Here is a 27635-nt window from a genome sequence, read left to right on the forward strand (position 1 = left end):
CTTTCTCCCCAATTTCGTGGTATCCAATTGTTTAGTAGCTACTCTCTTGTCTCATCGCTACAACTCCCGTACGGGCTCGGGAGAGACGAAGGTTAAAAAGTCATGCGTCCTCCGATACACAACCCAACCATGCTGCACTGCTTCTTAAGACAGCGCCATTCAACCCGGAAGCCAGACGTACCAATGTGTCAGAGGAAACACCGTGCACCTGGCAACCTTTGGTTAGCACGCACTGCGCCCGGCACGCCACAGGAGTCGCTGGTGCGCGATGAGACAAGGATATCCCTACCGGCCAAGCCCTCCCTAACCCGGATGACGCTAGGCCAAATGTGCGTCGCCCCACTGACCTCCCGGTCGCGGCCGGTTGCGACAGAGCCTGGGTGCGAACCCAGAGTCTCTGTATGTTTTCATGGAAAACGATGACATTTCTAACTGACCCCAAACTTGTGAACGGTAGTGTAAACATGTAAACATGTTGTTTACAGTAGTGTACATGTTGTTTACAGTAGTGTACATGTTGTTTACGGTAGTGTACATGTTGTTTACAGTAGTGTACATGTTGTTTACAGTAGTGTACATGTTGTTTATGTAAGGGATTTCCTCCTCTTCTTCCGAAGAGGAGAGGCGAAAAGGATCAGAGGACCAATATGCGGCGTGGTAAGTGTCCATGGTTCTTTTAATATGTAAACTTACTCATGAACAACTGATACAACAAAACAAGAAACGTGTGAAACCCTAAACAGCCCTATCTGGTGCAAAACACAAAGGCAGGAACAACAGAGCCGAAGGTTACATAGAAATAATCCCGCACAACAACCAGGCGGGCCGGCTGTCTAATAAAGGCAAACTAATTAACCCTACACAGGTGCTACCACTAAACATACAAGGAGGGGGAGGAAAAACAATCAGTGGCAGCTAATAGGCCGGTGACGACGACCGCCGAGCGCCACCCGCCCGGGAAGAGGAAACACCCTCGGTCGGACTCGTGACAGTTTAAAAAAAAGTTTAAAACATACTAGGCCGAAACATAGAAAACCCCAAATCATAGAAAATCAAACATAGACTGCCCACCCAACTCACGCCCTGACCATACTAACTAAATACAAAACACAGGAAATAAAGGTCAGAATGTGACAGTTTACAGTAGTGTACATGTTGTTTACAGTAGTGTACATGTTGTTTACTACTCCCCAACACTGCTATCTAATCGATAAATTGCCATATCTCTATGAATGCATTATCTACCAATAGTGAACACAGCTACTCAACAATAAACATTTTAGTATTTTTAATTAACCACAACTACTCAACAATAAACATGTTAGTATTTTTAATTATACACAACTACTCAACAATAAACATGTTAGTATTTCTAATTAAACACAACTACTCAACAATAAACATTTTAGTAGTGTTTTTAATCTGTTAATTAGTCTACTGGTCATTTCTTTGCATGTCATGTGAGAGAATTTCAGACGTTCTCACTGGCTGAGCAATTCATTTCCATCAATGACTTGCAGAATGCTTTTGCTTCACTGAGATGCAATTGATTTTCATTCCTATCTCAATTCAATTCAAATTGTGCCGAAATCTAAGATTAAATGTCCAAAAACCCTAATCTTGTTTCATTCATTCCAAATTATTTTTTATTTAACAATTCCATCCATTTGCCAGTTAAATTAATCTGAATCAAATGTCAATAGCCCACTTTTCCAAGCATTGCATCAATATATTTGTGAGGACAGACACTGGGAGACGAGAAGCAAGTACAAGGAGTGAATATTGAATAAATAACCGACATGACACTAATCAAGGACAGCATCTGGACAGGGGGAACAAAACAACATTAATGCTGACACAGGAATGAAACTGAGGAATAGACAGATATAGGGGAGGCAATCAATAAGTGATGGAGTCCAGGTGAGTCCAAGGAAACGCTGATGCGCGTAACGATGGTGACAGGTGTGCGTAATGATGGGCCGCCTGGCAAGCTTGAGCACCAGAGAGGGGGAGCGGGGGCAGGCGTCACAATATTGATGGAGGAAATGGGGGTAATTAACAAACAATGATACAGTTGATGTTCTTTGAGGCCATGGTCCCAGATGTGGACTTCACTCAACCAAACTCAAGTCATCTCGGTTTGTTTGCTATGGGGGGTTTTGGCAATAACAGGAAATAGCTGCATTTACATTGTAAACAACTGGACTGAACTTCAGGAAGCCAGCAGTTAGGACTAAGTGAGGTACTGTTTCAAGTTATATTGTCACGTGCACAAGTACAGCGAAACGCCTTTATTGGAAATGCACATCTGTGAGAGTGGAGAGCGGCAAAACTCTCTCTAGCTATACCTGAATAGGTGTTAGGTATTCAGGTCTTGTGTTTCCTGCTTCCATCAACTATGTGTGTAGTATTTTCATTCCATCTACAGGGTATTGTAACCATAATTGAGGTTACAGGCAATATACCGTTGGTCCTGTTAGATTGAGCACCACTCTATATAACGGCACTTCTGGCACTGCGTCTGTATAACACAGAAGGAAAACATATTAACACCCACTACCAATACAGAGAAGGGACTGGATTCATTGTTTATTCCTTTATATTACAATTAACAAGTCAATTGCATGCCAGATGTCCCTCATATATTTCAAATTCCCACAAAAAAAAAAATCGCACACAGTGATTGACAATGTGAACACTATTAGAAAATGTCATTTAAACATTGAGATTAATTTATACACTTAATATAATTACAACATAAAAAGAACGGCCTAATAGAATTTGTCTCATGTGTACAGCAGACATATAATAACAGAGTACACTACAACAGCAAATCAACTTGTAATGGGAAACTTTTCAACGCAACAAGACAGAGAAGGACTCAATTCCCGTCAGGGTTAAACTTGGATTTGTTTGATGACCGAAATCTAAATACAAAGTGTTTTTTGAAAATGGTAGATCTGCTTCTAATCATTCCTGTTCCAGAGGCAGTCTGTTCCAGAGACAGTCTGTTCCAGAGACAGCCTGTTCCAGAGACAGCCTGTTCCAGAGACAGTCTGTTCCAGAGACAGCCTGTTCCAGAGACAGTCTGTTCCAGAGACAGTCTGTTCCAGAGACAGCCTGTTCCAGAGACAGTCTGTTCCAGAGACAGTCTGTTCCAGAGACTGCCTGTTCCAGAGACAGTCTGTTCCAGAGACAGCCTGTTCCAGAGACAGCCTGTTCCAGAGACAGTCTGTTCCAGAGACAGCCTGTTCCAGAGACAGCCTGTTCCATAGACAGCCTGTTCCAGAGACAGTCTGTTCCAGAGACAGTCTGTTCCAGAGACAGCCTGTCCCAGAGACAGCCTGTTCCAGAGACAGTCTGTTCCAGAGACAGTCTGTTCCAGAGACAGCCTGTTCCAGAGACAGTCTGTTCCAGAGACAGCCTGTTCCATAGACAGCCTGTTCCAGAGACAGTCTGTTCCAGAGACAGTCTGTTCCAGAGACAGTCTGTTCCAGAGACAGCCTGTTCCAGAGACAGTCTGTTCCAGAGACAGCCTGTTCCAGAGACAGTCTGTTCCAGAGACAGTGGGGAAGGGTGGCCTCCTTTCCTATTAGTCTTTGCGGTAAATAGGATCAGATACTTCTTTTTAAAATCATTAAATAAAGTTGCTTCTTTTCCCCTGTGCAAGTTATACTTTTAGTGTATGTCTTTACTCAAGTTTTCCTATGAGGGCACTCAAACAGACCTTGGCACTCAAACAGACCGTGGCACTCAAACAGACCTTGGCACTCAAAGTAATTGCTACTTGGAAGTATCCAACTCAAACAACTAGCACAAATGTTACACGAAGTAAAATATAAAATAAGTCACATTTGGACTAAAAGAATGGTCAGGCTGGTTCTTTTAGGTCAAATGGCAGTTTCTGCTATAGGTAACTGTGGGATTAGATCAGTATAATCAAACAGTTGATGATTCTGTGGGATCCTGTGGTGCACTGATGTATGGAGCTCTTATGTCAGCTACAGACACTGATTCTGTTGCAGAGATGGACTGGTTGAGCTCCCGCAGAGAACTCTTTGTGATGTCCAGACACGAGCGTTTCAGGAGCTGGCGAACCTTCTTACCCACCAGCACGTAGATGAAGGGGTTGACGCAGCTGTTGAAATAGGCTAAGCTCGTAGCAAGAGGAAAGCCTGTCTTCAGAACAGCATGTAGGTACAGTGATGAGTTGAAGGAAAGCTCCATTAAACTAAAGATATGGAATGGTGCCCAGCACAAAAAGAAGGCCAGAATGACAGCTGAAACTGTCTTAGAAAAGCTAGACAGGCACACAGAATCGTCAGACTGGTGGACTTTGATTGCCAGGAGAATTCCAGTCACACAGACAGCACTGAAGGGCAGTAAGAAGCACACTGCTGTACGGATGACCACCAACGTAATGTGTCTCACAGCAGCTGTATGTCTATCCTGGACATTAAAGTTGTTGAAGCACAACACCCGGTCATGGTAACTCACAGTATCACGGAATATCAGGGTAGGGAGGCTCAGTAGAGCAGACACCCCCCACACACAGCCACATACGATCCAGGCTCGCCATACACTGCGACACCTCTGAGACCAGCTAAGGTGAATCAATGAGACATACCTGTCTAGACTGAGCATTGTGAGAAAGAGCACACTGGCATACATGTTCATCACAGACACAAACGAGTTTAGCTTACACATGACCAGGCCAAAGCACCAGTGGAAGTCTCGAAGGACGTAGTCGATAGAGAAGGGTAAAAAGAGCACAAACACAAAATCTGCTATAGCCATGTTCAGCAACCAGACACTGTTCACTGTCCGTTTGCTTTTAAATGCCAACACCCATATGACTGTTCCATTTCCAGTGACGCCGAGCACAAATGAAATACTATACATGACGACTGATATGATGTGCATAGCCTCCTTCTGGGAGTATCCGTCTGGGGCTTTTTCTTCATCGAAGTCTCCGTACTCCAGATAATCGTAGGTGTAATTGTCGTAGTCCTCCATGGATTTTTCCATTGCTGCAACACTACCTACCATGTGTAAGCAGAGGTCCTGCTAGAATGAGAAAGCAATACATCCATTTTAATATGTGGATTTTATTCAGTAAAACTTTTACAAGTTGCTCTTGTACGTACTGGTGTAGTTTAGAAACAATAATTATTCTTTTTAACACAATGTTGTTAATTACTGTGTAACCGCACAAGTATAAGAACTTAATATATGTTACCAGAGTTTCTGTCAACACAACAGCCTACTGTTTTGTCATAGTAGCCCATAAGGTTTTTACCTCATAGATTATTCACCTGAAAGCCCTTGCACTTCTTTGACACAAATGTCCTTGTAATTATCCCGGTCACAGTTCCTCCAGTTGTTTTAGAACAGAGATTGTAAAACACAGCTGGGTTGGTCCTTATCCTGTTAGAGAGTGTCATCATTAGTACGTCGACTAGAAAAAGAGGGGATGTGGAGTGCCCACACCCTTCACACACACACACACACACACACACACACACACACACACACACACACACACACACACACACCCTTCACACACACACACACACACACACACACACACACACACACACACACACACACACACACACACACAAACACAAACACACATACACACACACACACAAACAAACACACACACACACACAGAAACACAACACAGAAACACACACCCTTCACACACACACACACACAAACACAAATACACACACACACACACCCTTCACACACACACACACAAAATCAGGAAATCATCCTGCTTGTCTGTTTCTTCTGGGCATTAACATAAACTTGTGACCTTTAAACACAGGAAACCTCCAACCTGCACAAATGTGGACAACATGGTGTATTCTGTCTCAGTTCCTCTAATTTAGACCTTGAAGGTTTATAGTCAGATATAAACTGACGGCAACAGTAGAAACACTTAAAAACCCGGTACAACATAATCTTCCATTTAACTGCAGGCCTAATAAAAATGTATTTTGTTTTAAAATAATTTGCCACATGATACAGTATGTGAGCTATGAAACTATTACTAACATAGACATGCGTGGGCTGTGCGTATTCTATAAAATACAGATAACACTGATTGATCAGAAAAAAATTACATCTAATATTTTGCGGATGCTGTCCATTTTCCTATGCCTTATCCAACAGCCACGAAAGCCTAGTCTACTTATACAGTAGCCTATATATATATAATATATTATATTATATATAGGAAGGTATGTATATATAGGAAGGTATGTGTATATATATATATATATATATATATATATATATATACACATACCTTCCTGTCGCTGAAAGTTACTATGTCCTGCCAATCCTCTCCGAGTTGGAATCACCCAAAATCAAAACTTTTAGAAGTTCAACGGCGTAAACGTAGTTAGGCTACAGCAACTGCCAATACTTTACCATTTGTTTCATTCGGTGATATGTTTCATTGAAATTCCAAACTCCATCCCTATTTTATCACTGGAGTTTGGGTATTGTTCCTGTTCGGGTATCTTCGTTAGTCTGTGCTGTGCATAAACCCGTTACGCCGTAATACATATTGGAGGAGTTGTGTTGTCGTTCAGTAGGCGCGTCCACTGACGCGTCACTTGCGCTGTATAAGAATGAGGAGTACTGGGGTAAAGGAATGCCTTGTGTAAGATTGTACAATCGCTATACTTGTAGTCTGTCAAAAAAAAACAGTTCAGGACGGATTTCCGACTGGTTGACCACTGGCAATGAAATCTCAGAAGTTCTAAGCACCAACCTACAATGGAACATTTATACAATCTAACCAACCAACATGATTTACTGTAGTGTAGCACATCATACAGCAGCAGCTCAATATACCGAGTCTAAATCAGTCTAAAGCAAAAACACATTTAAAAAAAGACTCCGGTAAGTAACACTGGTCATCACGAATACAGATATGGCATTATTTCGATGTTTTACAATCACTCCTTATCATCTTGTGCAGATTTTAGATTTGATGTCAAGTATAAGTTATGAAATGAAAATCCTCAGCATTCCAAAGTTGTCTGATTGATTGATGAAGCTAAAAAATCCGTTGGTGCAAATTAAATCTCCAAACGATGTCCTTTAGGTGGAGCACTGCTCACGTATTACCCCCGCTTGCGTCGAGAGATAACAAAACAGGCTTTTCTCTTATCTCCGCCAAGCGACCATCCCACTGCAGACCCATTTAGCCCTGAGTGAGGAGCTGTCAGATCCTGCGGGACCATTTACATTTTAGTTGTTTAGCAGACACTCTTATCCAGAGCAACTAGGGTTAAGTGCCTTGCTCAAGGGCACATCGACGGGTTAGGATTCAAACCAGTGACCTTTCAGTTACTGGTCAAAAAAAAAAACGCTAGACTACCTGACGCCTCATGATAGGATGTGTGTGTGTGTGTGTGTGTGTGTGTGTGTGTGTGTGTGTGTGTGTGTGTGTGTGTGTGTGTGTGTGTGTGTATGTGTGTGTGTGTGTGTGTGTGTGTGTGTGTGTGTGTGTGTGTGTGTGTGTGTGTGTGTGTGTGTGTGTGTGTGTGTGTGTGTGTGTGTGTGTGTAATTGTTGGACCCATACATTATTTGAACTGGACTTGCTGGGCGCTGTCTTATAAACATGATTGAAATACTGCCTTCTGTGAGCATTTCCTTGACTGCTTAAAGTGCTGTGGACATTAAATCTGAAGGTGCCACGTGTTTTATGCAAAGCTTTATCAAATATTTAAAACACAGAAATGCAGGCAATCATGGACATTGATTGTGTCCTTTGAACTCTAGCCTTAGCGAAGCAGATATACTCTCCCACTAGCTCCGATCGTAAAGCATCTGTCTGTGTGGGGGATATGTATCACACACACAATTTCCCAATACAGATCGTAGTTTAGTCTAGACTTTGGTCAATCAACAAAATCCCACTAATGTTGCTGCATTTTAATGAACACTCTGTTTAAGGGAAGGACACGATGATTGACAAAAACAATGCCCAATTATTAGCTCTTCAACTGTTAAATAATTCTTCAACTGTTATGATGTTTATCACTGTGAGATTAGACAGTGGAGCAGAATACAGTAAACTTATAATAATCAGTCTGTAAAATACATAGGACATACACATTAGCCTATACCCACCATATCACAAAACTGCTCACTATTTATTTTGACTATGTAAAATACAATGGGAATCATGATACACATGACATGATACACTACAATAGATGAATGCAGTAGTAGGGATGGGAGGCAGTTCAAGCTGATGATCTCTGGGATGCGGCATGCCGGGATATCTTCCCTGTGAAAAAGCACTTGCTTGTACTTTTAAAGCTCGTGCACGAGCCTGTGCTATGGGCGCGCGGGCAAAGCGTGGATTTATATTGAATTGTAAAACACCGCACTTGCGCGGATGCAGCATAGGAGTCTGCTCGTTGGTTTCAGGTGTCTGGCCATCGCCTTCCATTCGCCCCGCGCCCGATGCTGCAAGAGTCATCTCCCACACTGACTGGATACATGAAGACTTTCCCGTAAACGATATCTCCCCCGCTATAACGGGCCGGAAGATAATTACTGCGTTGACGTGTTGATATACATATATTTAAAATATCAAATATGAATCATGCATTTGATATTTCTAGCAAATTTGCTCGTGAGCATCCTTGCAGCCGGACTCCATTCATCCATAGCATCAATCGGTATGTAGCCTACTTGCATGTTCTTAGCCCAGTCAGAACGGTATCAGGTGCATCTAATAACTTGCATGCTCCTTTGTGTCATTATCTGATAGATATGATATGTTTCTAATTTGTGACGGAAGTGTCTGGCCCGGAGGACAAGTCTTTTTAAGTGACGTTGAGAGAGTGGGCTCAGTATCTTTTTGTTTAGGTTATGAACATGAAATATATCTAAATTAACCTGTGAGGAATGTTTGACATTAACTCCTTTTAACTCTAGGCCTACCATTTTGTCCAGTTATTACTGGCTATTTTCCAGAACATTTCAGAGGAGCCAGCAAGAATAGTGCACTCTATATGTGCTCTGGGTCATTAGACACCATTAGACATGCACCTGTCTGGGGAGTGGACATGACTTTTTATTTCTGTACCAGTGCTATGGCCTAATATCTAAATGTTGCTATGGTTACGCCATTGGGACTATGCCAGAACGGAGTTAGCAGGATGTCTGTTTATTTTTTAAACTATTGCTGTGGCTCTAATGGTTCCATATGAAACCAAACTAAAATCAGTGCAAGGCAATAAGATAATGGTGACTAAATTCCAGAGGGGATGAGTCATGAAAAGGAGTTACTATGAGTGTGATGTAAGGAGGACAAATGAGTGTGTGCCGGGGGTTGAAAAGGCAGTTGTTTTCACGAACCAGCTCGGCTTTTATTGTATTGTAATAAATGTCTATTTGAACTCACAGGCTCCGGTATTTGAGAATGATTATACGACATTATTAGTACCTCAACGAAGATCAAAACACCTTTTATAAACTGCTGATCTTTGAGATGTTATTTACCAGCATTGACCTTAACAAGGCGCTTATATTATGAATTGAACGGTGCTTTTTCCAATAGTAGAATTATATTATATTATGAATTGAACGGTGCTATTTCCAAAAGTAGAATTATATTATATTATGGATTGAACGGTGCTATTTCCAATAGTAGAATTATATTATATTATGGATTGAACGGTGCTATTTCCAATAGTAGAATTATATTATATTATGAATTGAACGGTGCTATTTCCAAAAGTAGAATTATATTATATTATGGATTGAACGGTGCTATTTCCAATAGTAGAATTATATTATATTATGGATTGAACGGTGCTATTTCCAATAGTAGAATAATATTATATTATGGATTGAACGGTGCTATTTCCAATAGTAGAATAATATTCAACAAAACATAAAGTACTCTACCCGGTCTGTCATATTCAATTGATCTGATTCTTGATCTGAGTCAACTAGAGATTTATGTAATGGAATTTCACATTATTTTGAGTTTTTATAATTGTGTATTTCAATGTAAGCATAGCATTTTGATGAGAATCCCCAGGTATCATTTTTAAATAGATTGAAAAATGTATATCATAGTTTACTGCCATACCCTGTATACTCAAATGGTCTGAATACACAACATTATACAGCAATATGTACTTCACGCTCTCTCCTCTGTATCCAGGAGGAATGGGGAAGTCATGAGCACTTCCTGCAGTAGCAGCATGTTTTACATGATTGACAGGCTTCCTTATGTGGGGGCTATGCAGAGTGCCAACTGACTGTCACATGCTTGTGTGGTGGTGTATCTCCTCTTCTGCACTTTCTCAAGGAGGAGAGAATGAGGTGGTGGAGAGAGACGCAGAACCATTATTGTCGGAGCGAGAGGCAACTGCAGCAGCGGCCACAGACAACACAAGTCACAGTGCGGCTGAGCATGTGATCACTTACCCCTCTCGGCTCATCTATTACCTGAAGGAGGACTCAGAGAGCACTTACCATGACCTGGACACCCGGGCTAGAAACCAGGGCACAGAGGGTCATGACCAGGTACGACAACATACCAGACTGATATGCATATGGCCATCCTATTACAGCCTCAGAGTTGATGTGAGGTTATACTTGTCAATGGAAGTACACTTGTCCACGTTGGCACACTGGATAAAGTAAACTGATGAATGGGTATACTTTGATTGAAATGATAGCCACGACGGAATCATCAACGAGAGCATTGTGAGGGTGATTAACTATTTTACTTGATATGCAAGGGACTTACTTAACTTGGATTGGCAGTGACGTTGGCATGCCATTCCTGACAGTCATTATTACAGTTGCAATTTCTCAATGTAATACCCATGGCTATCAGATTCAAATAATTTGGTTATTAACTAATAATAATTATAATAATACATTTCATTTGTATAGCTCTATATCTACTCTTACCATTATCAAGGGTGACCATTCTCCCAATATACCTACAATTAGAAAGGAAAACAACTTGATAAGAAGAGAAAACAGTGACCTGTGTTTAACATTCTGTCTGTTCCACAGGCAGTCCATCTTGCCCAAGCCAGTTTCCAGTTAGATGCCTTTGGCTCCAAATTTGTACTGGACCTAACGTTAAACAAGTAAGAGCTTTTATCTACCTTAAACCTCACTGTTCTTACTCAATACAGTTTTGTCAGCAGGCTGATATTTTAGCTTATGAAATAGGCATGGGTATTTGCTAACAGTGATGAATATGGGAATTTGGGTGTGGCACTGCTCTTGGTTTTTCATGTTTTACAGCAAGGAGGTCTTTTTATATGAACTTAAGGAGTCAATTTCTGAGCAGTCTTCCATTTTGAAACAGATCCAGTTTGTGGAACACATCCAACTACAGTTTCTGTTGTCCAGGTCATGGTTACAACAGTAGCCACATTTTGCATGGCTGCCAGGCTATACTCATTGATACGGAGAGCACCATATTGGGCTGAGTGGGACATCTTAAATCAAAAGTGACAGGCCCCATGATTCCTGGGAGTTCTATGTGAACTCCTGGGAGCTCTAACTCACTAGTAATGAGGTGTATTAAAGGAAGATACCTAATCAGTTGTACAACTGAATGAATTCAACTGAAATGTGTCTTCCACATTTAACCCAACCCCTCTGAATCAGAGAGATGCGGAGGACTGCCTTAATCAACATTCACCACGCCCAAGGAACAGTGGGTTAACTGCCTTGCACAGGGGCAGAACGACAGATTTTTACCTTGTCAGCTCGCGGATTCAATCACGCAACCTTTCAGTTACTGGCCCAACTCTCCTTATCCGCCAGGCTACCTGCCGCCTCATGTGAATGATTCATGCAGGGCCTCACGTAGATAATGGGGTCTGCTATGGCGATTGAACAGGTCATCTTGAGAGAGAGAGACTGCCTGTTTGTCTCATCACTGGTAGACTTCATATTGCGACCACCATCAGTCTTCTCAGCACTGTCACATGAACAACATTAGCTCCTATGACTGTGAACATACATTATGGTGTGGGCTGACTATAACAAGCTAAATTAACACTTATAGAATGAGCATGGCAAATGCATTGTCTTTTCAAGTGAATAGAGGAATTGGGAAGCATGGAGACTCATGGCAGACATCAACTACTGAAGGTGGTGTGGTCTGATGACCATGTGAAGGTAGCGTGGTCTGATGACCATGTGAAGGTAGTGTGGTCTGATGACCATGTGAAGGTAGCGTGGTCTGATGACCATGTGAAGGTAGTGTGGTCTGATGACCATGGAAGGTGGTGTGGTCTGATGACCATGTGAAGGTAGTGTGGTCTGATGACCATGTGAAGGTAGCGTGGTCTGATGACCATGTGAAGGTAGTGTTGTCTGATGACCATGTGAAGGTAGCGTGGTCTGATGACGATGTGAAGGTAGTGTGGTCTGATGACCATGTGAAGGTAGCATGGTCTGATGACCATGTGAAGGTGGTGTGGTCTGATGACCATGTGAAGGTAGTGTGGTCTGATGGTCTGATGACCATGTGAAGGTAGTGTGGTCTGATGACCATGTGAAGGTGGTGTGGTCTGATGACCATGTGACGGTAGTGTGGTCTGATGACCATGTGAAGGTGGTGTGGTCTGATGACCATGTGAAGGTAGTGTGGTCTGATGACCATGTGAAGGTAGTGTGGTCTGATGACCATGTGAAGGTAGTGTGGTCTGATGACCATGTGATGGTAGTGTGGTCTGATGACCATGTGAAGGTGGTGTGGTCTGATGACCATGTGAAGGTGGCGTGGTATGATGACCATGTGAAGGTGGTGTGGTCTGATGACCATGTGAAGGTAGTGTGGTCTGATGACCATGTGAAGGTAGTGTAGTCTGATGACCATGTGAAGGTAGTGTGGTCTGATGACCATGTGAAGGTGGTGTGGTCTGATGACCATGTGAAGGTGGCTTGGTCTGATGACCATGTGAAGGTAGTGGGGTCCGATGGTCTGATGACCATGTGAAGGTAGTGTGGTCTGATGACCATGTGAAGGTAGCGTGGTCTGATGACCATGTGAAGGTGGTGTGGTCTGATGACCATGTGAAGGTAGTGTTGTCTGATGACCATGTGAAGGTGGTGTGGTCTGATGACCATGTGAAGATGGCGTGGTCTGATGACCATGTGAAGGTGGTGTGGTCTGATGACCATGTGAAGGTAGTGTGGTCTGATGGTCTGATGACCATGTGAAGGTAGTGTGGTCTGATGACCATGTGAAGATGGTGTGGTCTGATGACCATGTGATGGTAGTGTGGTCTGATGACCATGTGAAGGTGGCGTGGTCTGATGACCATGTGAAGGTGGTGTGGTCTGATGACCATGTGAAGGTAGTGTGGTCTGATGACCATGTGAAGGTAGTGTGGTCTGATGACCATGTGAAGGTAGTGTGGTCTGATGACCATGTGAAGGTGGTGTGGTCTGATGACCATTTGAAGGTGGCTTGGTCTGATGACCATGTGAAGGTAGTGTGGTCCGATGGTCTGATGACCATGTGAAGGTAGTGTGGTCTGATGACCATGTGAAGGTAGCGTGGTCTGATGACCATGTGAAGGTGGTGTGGTCTGATGACCATGTGAAGGTAGTGTGGTCTGATGACCATGTGAAGGTAGTGTTGTCTGATGACCATGTGAAGGTAGTGTGGTCTGATGACCATGTGAAGGTAGCGTGGTCTGATGACCATGTGAAGGTGGTGGGGTTTGATGACCATGTGAAGGATAGCAGTAGAGATGGGGGAAGTGGTCATGTGGATCAATGCTGTCAGAGGAAGAGGGTTGATGTTCCTGATTGCCAGGGGCCAGATGTTGGCACTCTGTTTGGAGACGTTTGACCATGGGTCCACTATGCCTTAATCACTGTCATTCCAGAGGGAGTAGGGATTGTGGTAGTTTATAGCCATGTAATCTAGAACCATGTAGCTGGGTGTATAGATTAGCACCTGGCCCTCACACACACACACAGACACACGCACACACACGCACACACACGCACGCACACACACACACACACACACATACACACATACACAGTAAACTACAACAGGAAGCATGTAGCGACATGAGGGGTTGGTGTCCTGTCCCTGACCTGAGAACTTAACCATCTCCGGTCCTCACAACACAAACTAGTTTTGATGTTACTCTCAGTCCCAACACAATTGCACAACAGGCTTTGAACAATGGGGTTTAAGCAAGAACACAAGTGTTTTTTTGATCAGATAATAATTAGACAACGACCTGGGCGGCGGGGCAGCAGGTAGCCTAGCGGTTAAGAGTGTTGGGCCAGTAACCGAAAGGTCGCTGGTTCGAATCCCTGAGCTGACTAGTTAAAAACAAATTTGTTGATATGCCCTTGAGTAAGGCTCAACAACCCTAATTGCACATGTAAGTCGTTCTGGATAAGAACATATGTTTAATGATTAACTACGTCAATCTGCAGAAGAGAAGCTGTGCTTTGTGACCAGATTCTATGTTGTTCTTCATTGTTTGTGAGTGAGCTTACTTTGGGGCATGTTTTTCATTGTCTGTGTCTATGGGTAGGATGAATTGTGTTCACTGTTGTAGCTGCGACAGTGCTGATCTAAATATAGATAGGTCTGCAACCCTCCAATGGGCACAACTTCTACCCCCTTCTCACTGCTACCTGTCACTATTGCACCTGGAGAACATATTTTCAGCATAATGGAGATTCATATTCTTAAAGGAATAGTCCACCCAAATTACAAAATGACATGTCGATTTCTTTCCCTGTAAGCATTTGTGGCACACATCCCATTCAAGTCATGCTACTGATATATTAGCATTTTTTGGTGCATCATGTTCATATCATCTATAAGTGACATTGTTGAGCTTCGCAGTCCATTTTAGATACTTTCGGGCGATGTGGACACGGCCAGCGAAAATTGTGAATATTGGTATCATGACTTGAATGGGATTTGTGCCATTAAATGTTAGCATTTGGAAACAGTGTCAGGAAAATAAAACCAAAGCATGGATTGCTGTCATACCTTTTCCATAGACATATTACAGGGCAAGAAAACCCATGTTTAATTTTGTAATTTGGGTGAACTTGTAACGATTCTCGTTGGTGGAAGAAGGTGAGGACCAAGGTGCAGCGTGGTAAGTGTTCATGATTTTAAATATAATTAAAACAGAACACTAAACAAAATAACAACTAGGAAGACCGAACAAACGAAACAGTCCTGTCTAGTGAATACACACAAAACAGAAAATAAACACCCACGAAACACAGGTGGAAAAATGCTACCAAAGTATGATTCTCAATCAGAGACAACTAACGACACCTGCCTCTGATTGAGAACCATACTAGGCCAAACTCAAAACACAACATAGAGAAACGAACATAGACAACCCACCCAACTCACGCCCTGACCACACTAAAACAAAGACAAAACAAAGGAACTAAGGTCAGAACGTGACAGAACTATCCCTTTTGAGGAGAATGGTGTTTTATTGTCATTACAGCATAGCATGCTGGGTAAATCCATTAAAGGTGCTCAAAGTTGAATTATTTAGATTTTTGATTAGATCTATTAGGATCTGAGCGATATAAGAAAGATCAGGGAACAATTTATTAGTATTTTTATTTTACACGTATTTAACCCCTTATTGTTGGCACTAAACAGTCTCCATATACTGTATACTTTCATACATTTTTTTCAATTGGTACCGGGGGACCTTCAGACGAGTCTTGTGAGGTCTGTGGGTGTCCTAGAGCAAAAACAACCGATATGTTCATGGGAGTCTCACCTTTCCACAGAGGGGTCATATTAGTGTGTAGCCCAAACTGTTCAGAACCTACCGACAGAAGTTGGCAGATCGGCTGTGGGGGGGTCGTAGAGCAAAAACAACCAATAGGAGTCTCACCTTTCCACAGAGGGGTCATATTAGTGTGTAGCCCAAACTGTTCAGAACCTACCGACAGAAGTTGGCAGATCGGCTGTGGGGGGGTCGTAGAGCAAAAACAACCAATAGTAGTCTCACCTTTCCAAAGAGGGGTCATGTTAGTGTGTAGCCCAAACTGTTCAGAACCTACCGATAGAAGTTGGCAGATCGGCTGTGGGGGGGTCGTAGAGCAAAAACAACCAATAGGAGTCTCACCTTTCCACAGAGGGGTCATATTAGTGTGTAGCCCAAACTGTTCAGAACCTACCGACAGAAGTTGGCAGATCGGCTGTGGGGGGGTCGTAGACAAAACGGAGAACGCCATCGTGTTGGTGAGAGTCTCATCTTTCCACGGAGTGAAATATATATAGATATATATATATTTTTTTACGTTTTTTGTGAGAAAACAGACTTTTGGGATGTCTCATGGTCTGACAAACACTGCTCTAGCTCTGCCACCTTCCACTGCAGATGGGGAAGGGCGATATCAGCAGATGTGGTGGATTGAGACAATGCAACAAAAAAAAACGGATATTTGTATTTTAAACAATCAGATTTTGATGGGGGCGCAGAAATTGTATGCTAATTGTAATTTGAAACTGTAAGACCACAAACCACATGGTGGATTGGCTATATATGACTTCCAGGCTAAATTACCAATACTATACACACCAAACTCCTTTTGTCGACAACATTCTTTTGTGTCAGCTGTTGTTGCCAATTCTAAGACTCAATGTAGATGGCATGGCGATCGAAGAATAACAACCATGTAGTGACTATCAGGTGTGTTCCAGAAAATATAGCGTTCACAAGTCAAAGCAGCCCCCCCCCCGAAAAAATGTTGGCTACCGTGTCAGACTCATCACACTCTGATACTTACATTGTGGTCAGCGCTTACAAGATTCACTGTCAATGATGGTACAGCATCCATTTTCAGGATTAGTTTTCTGGCAATACCCATTGAATGTTCTCTCCAATTGATAAGCAACTTCACTCAAAATGTGACATGCTCATAATTTTCGGTGCAGCCTGTCCACCCGAAATGAAAAGCAGCCAATACAGTCAGATGTCTTCATTCTTCGGAAAATAATGGAAGGTTAATTTTACGCTATGGCAACCAGTCACAACACAGTGTGCTTTCGCCGGCATGCTGGTAAGTAGCTTGCTAGCTAACAGTCACACCACAGACGAAAGGTTACCACTATCTTTGGTCATACGTTCTGCTTATGGTTTGTAAACAAAGCAAGGTGTAGACATGAAACATGACATAATACAGAACATCAATAGACAAGAACAGCTCAAGGACAAAATTACATAATCATTTTTTAAAGGCATGTAGCCTACATATCAATACATACACACACTATCTAGGTCCAATAGGGGAGAGGAGTTATACCCAACTATCTAGGTCCAATAGGGGAGAGGCGTTATACCAAACTATCTAGGTCCAATAGGGGAGAGGCGTTATACCAAACTATCTAGGTCCAATAGGGGAGAGGAGTTATACCCAACTATCTAGGTCCAATAGGGGAGAGGCGTTATACCAAACTATCTAGGTCCAATAGGGGAGAGGCGTTATACCAAACTATCTAGGTCCAATAGGGGAGAGGAGTTATACCAAACTATCTAGGTCCAATAGGGGAGAGGAGTTATACCAAACTATCTAGGTCCAATAGGGGAGAGGCGTTATACCAAACTATCTAGGTCCAATAGGGGAGAGGCGTTATACCAAACTATCTAGGTCCAATAGGGGAGAGGCGTTATACCAAACTATCTAGGTCCAATAGGGGAGAGGCGTTGTGCCGCAAGGTGTTGCTTTATCTGTTTTTTAAAATCAGGTTTGCTGTTTATTTGAGCAATATGAGATGGAAGGAAGTTCCATGCAATAAGGGCTCTATATAATACTGTATGCTCTCTTGAATTTGTTCTGGATTTGGGGACTATGAAAAGACCCCTGGTGGCATGTCTGATGGGGTAAGTGTGTGTGTCAGAGCTGTGTGTAAGTTGACTATGCAAACAATATGCTCTCTTGAATTTGTTCTGGATTTGGGGACTATGAAAAGACCCCTGGTGGCATGTCTGATGGGGTAAGTGTGTGTGTCAGAGCTGTGTGTAAGTTGACTATGCAAACAATTTGGGATTTTCAACACATTAATGTTTCTTATAAAAAGAAGAAGTGATACAGTCAGTCTCTCCTCAACTCTTAGCCAAGAGAAACTGGCAGCATAGTATTTATATCAGCCCTCTGATTACAATTAAGAGCAAGACGTACTGCTCTGTTCTGGGCCAGCTGCAGCTTAACTAGGTATTTTCCTTGCAGCACTGGACCACTCGACTGGACAATAACCAAGATTAGACAAAACTAGAGCCTGCAGAACTTGCTTTTTTGGAGTGTGGTGTCAAAAAAGCAGAGCATCTCTTTATTACGGCCAGACCTCTCCCCATCTTTACAACCATTGAATCTATATATTTTGACCATGACAGTTAAGGTAACACCAAGTAATTTAGTCTCCTCAACTTTGTCAACAGCCACACCATTCATTACCAGATTCAGCTGAGGTCTAGAACTTAAGGAATGATTTGTACCAAATGCAATGCTCTTTGTTAAGGGTTTCAGTGACTCCATTAGCTCTGGTTGCTGATGTGTCAAATGGTTGAATCATCAGCAGGTTATGGTTATGGTCAATAATATCTAACAGTACAGCACCCCACAATCTTCTTATTATCAATTTATTTCACCCAATCATCAGTCATTTGTGTCAGTGCAGTACATGTTGAGTGCCCTTCTCTATAATTGTGCTGAAAGTCTGTTGTTAATTTGTTTACAGAGAAATAGCATTGTATTTGGTCAAACACCATTTTTTTCCCCAACAGTTTGCTAAGACTTGGCAGCAAGCTGATAGCTCTGCTGTTACAACTAGTAAAGGCCACTTTACCACTCTTGGGTAGTGGAATGACTTTGGCCTCCCTCCAGGACTGAGGACAATGACTTTCCTCTAGGCTCAGATTAAAGATGACAGATAGGAGTGGCTATAGAGTCAGCTACCATCCTCAGTAGCTTTCCATATTTGTCAATTGTCAATGCCAGGAGGTTTGTCATTATTGATCGATAACAATACTTTTTTGACCTCTCCCACAATAACTTTACAGAATTCAAACTTGCAATGCATGAATACAATGGCTTGGCCACTTTTCCAATGAAGTAATCATTAAAATAATTGGCAACATCAAATGGTTTTGTGATGAATAAGTCATCTGATTGGATGAAAGATGGAGTTGAACGTCTTTCTGCACATGATTTCATTTAAAGTACTCCAAAGTTTTTTTCCAACATTCTTTAGATCATTGATCTTGGCTTCATAATACAGTTTATTCTTCTTTTTGCTGAGTTTAGTCACATAATTTCTCAATTTGCAGCCAGACTTATTAGCCACTCCTTTTGCCCCATCTTGTTCAACCATACAGTTTTTCAATTCCACATCAATCCATGGAGCCTTAACAGTTCTAACAGTCAGTTTCTTCTTATGGGTGCAGGGGCAGTATTGAGTAGCTTGGATGAAAGGTGCCCAGAGTAAACCAGCCTGCTCCTCAGTCCCAGTTGCTAATATATGCATATTATTAGTAGTATTGGATGGTAAACACTCTGAAGTTTCTAAAACTGTTTGAATGATGTCTGTGAGTATAACAGAACTCATATGGCAGGCGAAAACCTGAGAAAAATCCAACCAGGAAGTGGGAAATCTGAGGTTGGTTGATTTTCAACTCATTGCCTATCGAATATACAGTGTCTATGGGGTCATATTGCACTTCCTAAGGCTTCCACTAGATGTCAACAGTCTTTAGAACCTTGTTTGATGCTTATACTGTGAAGGAGGGGGGAATAGGAGCTGAATAAGTCAGACGTCTGCTAGAGTGGCATGAGCTGATCACGCGCGTTCATGTGAGGGTTAGCTTGGGTTCCACTGCATTTCTACAGACAAAGGAATTCTCCGGTTGAAACATTATTGAAGATTTATGATAAAAACATCCTAAAGATTGATTCTGTACTTCGTTTGACATATTTCTACGAACTGTAATATGACTTTTCGTCCGAACTTTCGCCTGGACCTGCCCGCACGTCGTGAGTTTGATTGTGTACTGTTTGTACTCAGATTATTTCATGGTGTGCTTTTTCCGTAAAGTTTAAAAAAATCTGACACAGCGGTTGCATTAAGGAGAAGTATATCTATAATTCTGTGCATAATACTTGTATCTCTTATCAAAGTTTATTATGAGTATTTCTGTAAATTGATGTGGCTCTCTGAAAATTCGCCTGATGTTTTTCGAGGCACAACATTACTGACCATAAAGCACCAATGTAAACTGAGATTTTTGGATATAAATATGAACTTTATCAAACAAAACATACATGTATTGTGTAACATGAAGTCCTATGAGTGTCATCTGATGAAGATCATCATAGGTTAGTGATTCATTTTATCTCTATTTCTGCTTTGGCTGGAAAATGGCTGTATGTGTCTTTGGAACTAGGCTCTGACCTAACATAATCATATGGTGTGCTTTCCCTGTAAAGCATTTTTGAAATCGTACACGATGGGTAGATTAACAAGAAGTCAAGCTTTAATTTGGTGTATTGCACTTGTGAATGTTTGAAAGTTAAATATTTCTAAAAAATATTTTTTGAATTTTGCAATCTGCCTTTTCAGTGGATGTTGTCGAGGCGGAACCCCTAACAAGTTGAGAGTCACAGCAAAATATTTTGTACGATCTCTTATACATTATTTAAGGACCAGCTGTTTGAACTTTGGCTTTCCCGGAAATGGCCACTATTCTGTGATCCAGCTTTAAAACAAAGTTCTACAGTATTTGTAAAAATGTGATCGATACATGAGGATGATCTTGTTCCTGTAGTGTTCGTAAACACCCTGGTAGGTTGATTCATAACCTGAACCAGATTACAGACACTGGTTACAGTAAGAACCTTCCTCTTGAGCGGACAGCTTGATGAAAACCAGTCAATATTCAGGTCCGCAAGAAAGTAGTCCTCTGTGTTTACATAACATACATTTTCAAGCATTTCAAAAATATAATTTAGAGACTGACTGTTCACGCTTGGTGGCCTATAGCAACACCCCAAAAGAAAAGGCTTTCAAGTGAACCACACTTCAATAAGACTTGACATAAGATCTTCTCTAAGTATGACATGGAATTGGCTCTGAATATATACAGCAACACTTCCCCCATAAGCATTTCTGTCTCTTCTATAGATGTTATGTCCTTGTTTTGCTACTGCTGTATCATCAAATTAATTATTTAAGTGAGTCTCAGAAATGGATAATATATTAATGTTATCTGATGCTAGCAAGTTACTGATTTCATGAACCTTATTTTTAAGGCTAGATGTATTCATATGTGCTATTTTCAGCCGTTTCCTGAGGGCCTTATCAGAGATAGACATAATACTGAAAAGAGCAAACAAAGCAAAAGAAAAAATATATACATTCATTCCATTAATCAATATATGTGTGTGTGTGTGTGTGTGTGTGTGTGTGTGTGTGTGTGTGTGTGTGTGTGTGTGTGTGTGTGTGTGTGTGTGTGTGTGTGTGTGTGTGTGTGTGTGTGTGTGTGTGTGTGTGTGTGTGTGTGTGTGTGTGTGTGCGTGCTGCGGGGTTGAAGCTACGAAAACCATAGGCTTGGCTCTCTCATCCCCTCCAGGCTTCTGGGAGGGAGGTTTGACAATGAGCCTGTCATAGCGGATGTAGGCCATGTCAACCCACACGCTCTGGCAGCTTTCATGACAGGATCAGTTCTTTCCTGTTCTGGCGCACAGCTTCAGGATAGTCCTCGTTAAGGAAGATATACAGTGTCTTACAAAAGTATTCATCCCCCTTGGTGTTTGTCCTATTTTGTTGCGTTACACCCTCTAATTTAAATGGATGTTTATTTGGACTTCATGTAATGGACATACACAAAATAGTCCAAATAGGTGAAGTGAAATGAAAAGAAAATCACTTGTTTCAAGAAATTCCCCCAAATAAAAAAACTGGAAAAGTGGTGCATGCTGTCACGATGGGTGAGGAGTCAAACGCAGAGAGCAAAGTAAACGGGAAAAAACGCTTTCATGTCCTTAACAAAGTAACAGGTCCAAACATGGGTGAAGCCCTAAAACACAGGTGCAATAACAAACCCAAAACCTTAGTTACACAAACCCGGACAGCGAAAACCCAAAACCGACAATACGTAACAAACACAACAAGCCCGCACAAACACCAGCGGGCTAAACAAACTTAAATAATCATCCCAAAACCCCAACAAGGAACAGGTGAAAACAATCAGACAAAAACAAACGAAAAGGAAAAAGGGATCGGTGGCAGCTAGTAGACCAGCGACGACAACCGCCGAGCGCCGCCCGAACAGGAAGGGGAGCCACCTTCGGTGGTATTCGTGACACATGCATATGTTATCACCCCCTTTGCTATGAAGCCCCTAAATAAGATCTGGTGCAACCAATTACCTTCAGAAGTCACACAATTAGTTAAATAAAGTCCACCTGTGTGCAATCTAAGTGTCACATGATCTCAGTACATTTTCACATGTTCTGAAAGGCCCCAGAGTCTGCAACACCACTAAGCAAGGGGTACCACCAAGCAAGCGAGACCAAGGAGCTCTCCAAACAGGTTAGGTACATAGTTGTTGAGAGGGCTGCCCACCAAAGCTCACGGACCAGGCAAGGAGGGCGTTAATCAGAGAGGCAACAAAGAGACCAAAGATAAACCTGAAGGAGCTGCAAAGCTCCACAGCGGAGATTGGAATATCTCTCCATATGACTACTTTAAGCTGTACACTCCACAGATCTGGGCTTTATGGAAGAGTGGCGAGAAAAAAAGCCATTGTTTAAAGACAAAAACGAGCAACACGTTTGGTGTTCGCCCAAAGGCATGTGGGAGACTCCCCAAACATATCGAAGAAGGGACTGATCAGATGAGACTAAATTGAGTTTTATGGCCATCAAGGAAAACGCTATGTCTGGCGCAAACCCAACACCTCTCATCACCCCGAGAACGCCATCCCATCCCACAGCATCATGCTGTGGGGACGTTTTTCATCAGCAGGGACTGGGAAACTGATCAGAATTAAAGGAATGATGGATGGTGCTAAATACAGGGAAATTCTTGAGGGAAATCTGTTTTAGTCTTCCAGAGATTTGAGACTGGGATGGAGGTTCACCTTCCAGCAGGACAATGACACTAAGCATACTGCTAAAGCAACACTCGAGTGGTTTAAGGGGAAACAGTTAAATGTCTTGGAATGGCCTAGTCAAAGTCCACACCTCAATCCAATTGATAATCTGTGGTATGACTTAAAGATTGCTGTACACCAGTGGAACCCATCCAACCTGAAGGAGCTGGAGCAGTTTTGCCTTGAATAATGGCCAAAAATCCCAGTGGCTAGATGTGCCAAGCTTATAGAGACATAACCCAAGAGTCTTGCAGCTGTAATTGCTGCAGAAGGTGGCTCTACAAAGTATTGACTTTGGGGGGTGAATAGTTATGCATGCTCAAGTTTTCTGTATTTTTGTCTTATTTCTTGTTTGTTTCACAATTTTAAAAAAATCTTCAAAGTGGTAAGCATGTTGTGTAATAGCTTGATTTGGAGCTAGTTACCCTTAATAGCTCCTTTGTCAGCAGGAGTCACTAAAGCACAATGAGCCAAGTAAAGCCCCCCAGCTTTACGACGCTGGGACACAGCCTGGAATCTAACCTGGCTACTGTAGTGACATCTCAAGCACTGTGATGCAGTGCCTTTGACCGCTGCGCCACTCAGGAGGCTTTTATTGCAATTCAATGTTCAAAACATATTGCTGACTACATGTCTGATGTCTGCGTGTCTGCTGTCTGCATGTCTGCTGTCTGATGTCTGCATGTCTGCTGTCTGATGTCTGCATGTCTGCTGCGGAGGGACAAGAGAGAGCCATGAGAAAAACAAATGTTCTTCAGACAAAGAAATGAAAGTGCTGAAAACAAATTGGCTCCCTATTTGCACTGAACAAATATATAAACGCAACATGAAACAATTTCAACGATTTTACTGAGTTACAGTTCTGTTGGTCACATATACATAAAAAAAAGGTAGGGGTGTGAATCAGAAAACCAGTGTGACCACTATTTGCCTCACGCATTGCGACACATCTCCTTCACTTAGAGTTGATCAGGCTGTTGATTGTGGCCTGTCGAATGATGCCCCACTCCTGTTGAATGGCTTTGCGAAGTTGCTGGATATTGGCAGGAACTGGAACATGCTGTTGTAAACATTGATCCAGAGCATCCCAAACTTGCTCAATGGGTGACATGTCTGGTGAGTATGCAGGCATGGGAAGAACTGGGACATTTTTAGCTTCCAGGAATCGTGTACAGATCCTTGCGACATGGGCTGTGCATTATCATTCCACATCACATAAGGTGATGGTGATAGATGAATGGCATGACAATGGGCCTCAGGATCTCGTCATCGTATCTCTGTGCATTCAAATTGCCAGGTGGCTTATGGTAAAGAAATAAACATTACATTCTCTGGCAACAGCTCTGGTGGACATTCCTGCAAGCCATTTGCACGCTCCCTCAAATTTTGAGACATCTGTGGCATTGTGTTGTGTGACAAAACTGCACATTTACTAGTGGCCTTTTATTGTCCCCAGTACAAGGTGTACCTGTGTAATGATCATGCTGTTTAATCAGTTCTTGATATGCCACACCTGTCCAGTGGATGGATTATCTTGGCAAAGGAGAAATTCTCACAAGGGAAAGGGACTGAATGGACTGAATGCATTCAACTGAAATGTGTCTTCCGCATTTAACCCAACCCCTCTGAAATAGAGGTGTGGGGGGCAACAGGGATGTAAACACATTTGTGCACAACATTTGAGAGAAATTTGCTTTTTGTACGTACATGTATGGAATATTTCTGGGATCTTTTATTTCAGCTCATGAAACATGGGACCAACATGGGACCAACATGGGACCAACATGGGACCAACATGGGACCAACATGGGACCAACATGGGACCAACATGGGACCAACATGGGACCAACACTTTTATTCAGTTAAAAAAATATATATGGAGCAAGCTATGAAGGACACTTTCAGTGCAGTTCCAACCTACTAGCACAAAAATAATGTTGCGATATTGTCAAAACTAAACAACATATCGTCAAAAATACTATCCCGATATGTAACTTTATTGATTTTTCCTTCCATCACTTGCAAACATTTATGGAAAGTTTTGTTTAAATCAAAAGGGATGCTGTTAAAAAGTAATTGAATTCAAATGGATTTATCCAATATAGTTTTCATAGAACCCCTATATGCAGATAGTTTAATGTATTGTAGATGGAGTATTTTTGGGGGCTCATAATACCTCTGTGTTTTAATAAGCATTGATCTGGGACTGCTTCAGTCATTCAGTATGTCTGGGTCTTGGCTGCAGAACAGTATGTCTTGTCCTCCCTCTCCCATAGCATCACTATTCAATTCTGAGCAGAGCTGATTATTTCCATGTGTCAGAGACATAGCAATGATAGCATCACGTGTCAGTGAATTTGGGCTGGAGCTGGTCCGGTGCCAGGTCCCAGAACCTCCTGCAGTTTCTGGTCTCCCCCTCTCTTCTAACACTGCATTGTCAGTCTCCTGTGGACTCAAAGACCTCAGGGAAGGACTCCCTCCTCTTTAGCCACACACATAAACACTCATACACACTGACTGCACATTGCACACTGCGACGTGTACTTTCTCCGGCCTCCCTTCTCCCCACACTCCACTCACTCCACTCACTCACACACACACACACACACACACACACACACACACACACACACACACACACACACACACACACACACACACATACACACACACTCACACACACACACACTCACACACACACACACACACACACACACACACACACACACACACACACACACACACACACACACACACACACACACACACACACACACACACACACACACACACACACATCTTTGCATTCCACTGATCCAGCCCACCAGACTCTGCAATGCTGCACTCCCCCCCTCTTTCTATCGCTCTCTCTCTCTCTCTCTCTCTCTCTCTCTCTCTCTCTCTCTCTCTCTCTCTCTCTCTCCCTGTCTCATCCATCAAGCTAAAAATAGCCATTCACTGGTGCTTTGACACTCTCTCTCTCTCTCTCTCTCTTTCTCTCTCTCTCTCTCTCTCTCTCTCTCTCTCTCTCTCTCTCTCTCTCTCTCTCTCTCTCTCTCGCTCTCTCTCTCTCTTATCTCTCTCCTTCTCTACACCTAACTGTGTGCAGGACTTCCTGCCCACTCGCTGAGCATTGCTCAGAACATGTCAGGCACACACACATTTCAAAATATCTTTCTTAGTATTTTGTTTCTACTTATCTGCAGCAAAAGGTGCTGTATGTCCAGGGGTAGGAGGGTGTGTTCAATTAGATCTACAAGGTTACCTTGAAAAGTGCCATTGTGGCAGAAATGGCAGTCTCTTGAAGTCAGTGGTCAGCTAACATATTGACTGTGTGTAACTGTGTGGTGTGGCATGGCTTGCTGAGTCAGACGGTGGGAACAGCCTGGAGGACAGCGGGGGCTCAAGGTGAACCAAAGGCCTCAAACAATCGTTTATCATGTCATGCTTCATTGACACCATGTTGAAAGGGGATATGTCTTATATCAATGTCATGCCTGTCGCTGATGTTCTTTCTATGTTTTGTCTGTCATGGATTTTCTTTCTAATCAATGCATTTGTGAAATAGTGAAACATTGTTTTAGATATTTTCTTGCTTTAGATGTGTTTCAAAGGTTAAAATAGATTTGCCATTGTTTTGACCTCCAACGAGCACTTCACTGGTTGGCTCTGTAAATTACAGCTTTGTGATGAATTCTGGATCCCATTTTGTACGCTGACTGTCACCACTGTGTTTTGACTGATTTTCAAACGGTTTCAGAGTATGTACCTTACTGTGTTATACCTACAGTATCTATCTTATAATGTATTATTGGTATAGTCTTTAAATCAAAATCAAATGTATTTATAAAGCCCTTCGTACATCAGCTGATATCTCAAAGTGCTGTACAGAAACCCAGCCTAAAACTCCAAACAGCAAGCAATGCAGGTGTAGAAGCACGGCAGCTCCACAAAAAGGATCTGGTGCATCTTACCTGCTGATGCAGCATCTAACCCGCTGATGCAGCATCTTAAATACTGATGCAGTATCTTAAATACTGATGCAGTATCTAACCTACTGATGCAGCATCTAACCTACTGATGCAGCATCTTACCCGCTGATGCAGCATCTAACCTACTGATGCAGCATCTTAAATACTGATGCAGCATCTAACCTACTGATGCAGCATCTAACCTACTGATGCAGCATCTAACCTACTGATGCAGCATCTTAAATACTGATGCAGTATCTAACCTACTGATGCAGCATCTTACCCGCTGATGCAGCATCTAACCCGCTGATGCAGCATCTAACCCTCTGATGCAGAATCTTACCTGCTGATGCAGAATCTTACCTAGTCTTCCTATAGCTGCACAGAATGCAACGTTTAAGCTACCTTTAACTGTCAGATGATGTGGGTGGATGTATTTAGGTTGACGTGGGTGTATTTGACTGTGGGGTT

General features: G+C 42.3%; 2 protein-coding genes across 6 annotated transcripts in view; one reads left to right on the forward strand and one right to left on the reverse strand.

Moving 5' to 3' along the window:
• Positions 1 to 662: 662 nt before the first annotated feature.
• On the reverse strand, positions 663 to 6738 carry LOC109871259 (G-protein coupled receptor 1). 3 transcript variants are annotated; one of them, XM_031806301.1, is made up of 3 exons: positions 6445 to 6738; positions 5316 to 5427; positions 663 to 5064 (listed from the first exon to the last, which is right to left on the reverse strand). In XM_031806301.1, the coding sequence occupies exon 3, from the start codon at positions 5047 to 5049 to the stop codon at positions 3940 to 3942; it is 1110 nt and encodes a 369-aa protein (XP_031662161.1). In that variant the 5' UTR covers positions 5050 to 5064; positions 5316 to 5427; positions 6445 to 6738; the 3' UTR covers positions 663 to 3939. The 3 variants fall into 3 exon arrangements, with proteins under 3 accessions (XP_031662161.1, XP_020317659.1, XP_031662162.1); XM_020462070.2 differs by having other exon boundaries at positions 663 to 5067; XM_031806302.1 differs by having other exon boundaries at positions 5300 to 5427.
• A 1698-nt stretch (positions 6739 to 8436) lies between these two features.
• The window catches only part of LOC109871303 (disintegrin and metalloproteinase domain-containing protein 23), a 55997-nt gene continuing 36798 nt past the window's right edge, over positions 8437 to 27635 (forward strand). For all 3 annotated transcript variants that reach the window (XR_004205685.1, XR_004205684.1, XM_031806278.1), the window contains exons 1-3: positions 8437 to 8715; positions 10359 to 10576; positions 11078 to 11154. Coding sequence is in view for 1 of the 3 variants with exons in the window: in XM_031806278.1 (XP_031662138.1) it covers positions 8640 to 8715; positions 10359 to 10576; positions 11078 to 11154 (371 nt within the window). In the remaining 2 variants the exon portion in view is untranslated. The remainder of the gene's footprint in view (positions 8716 to 10358; positions 10577 to 11077; positions 11155 to 27635) is intronic.

The sequence above is a fragment of the Oncorhynchus kisutch genome, linkage group LG26, assembly GCF_002021735.2.
Source record: "Oncorhynchus kisutch isolate 150728-3 linkage group LG26, Okis_V2, whole genome shotgun sequence".
Lineage (NCBI taxonomy): Eukaryota > Metazoa > Chordata > Actinopteri > Salmoniformes > Salmonidae > Oncorhynchus > Oncorhynchus kisutch.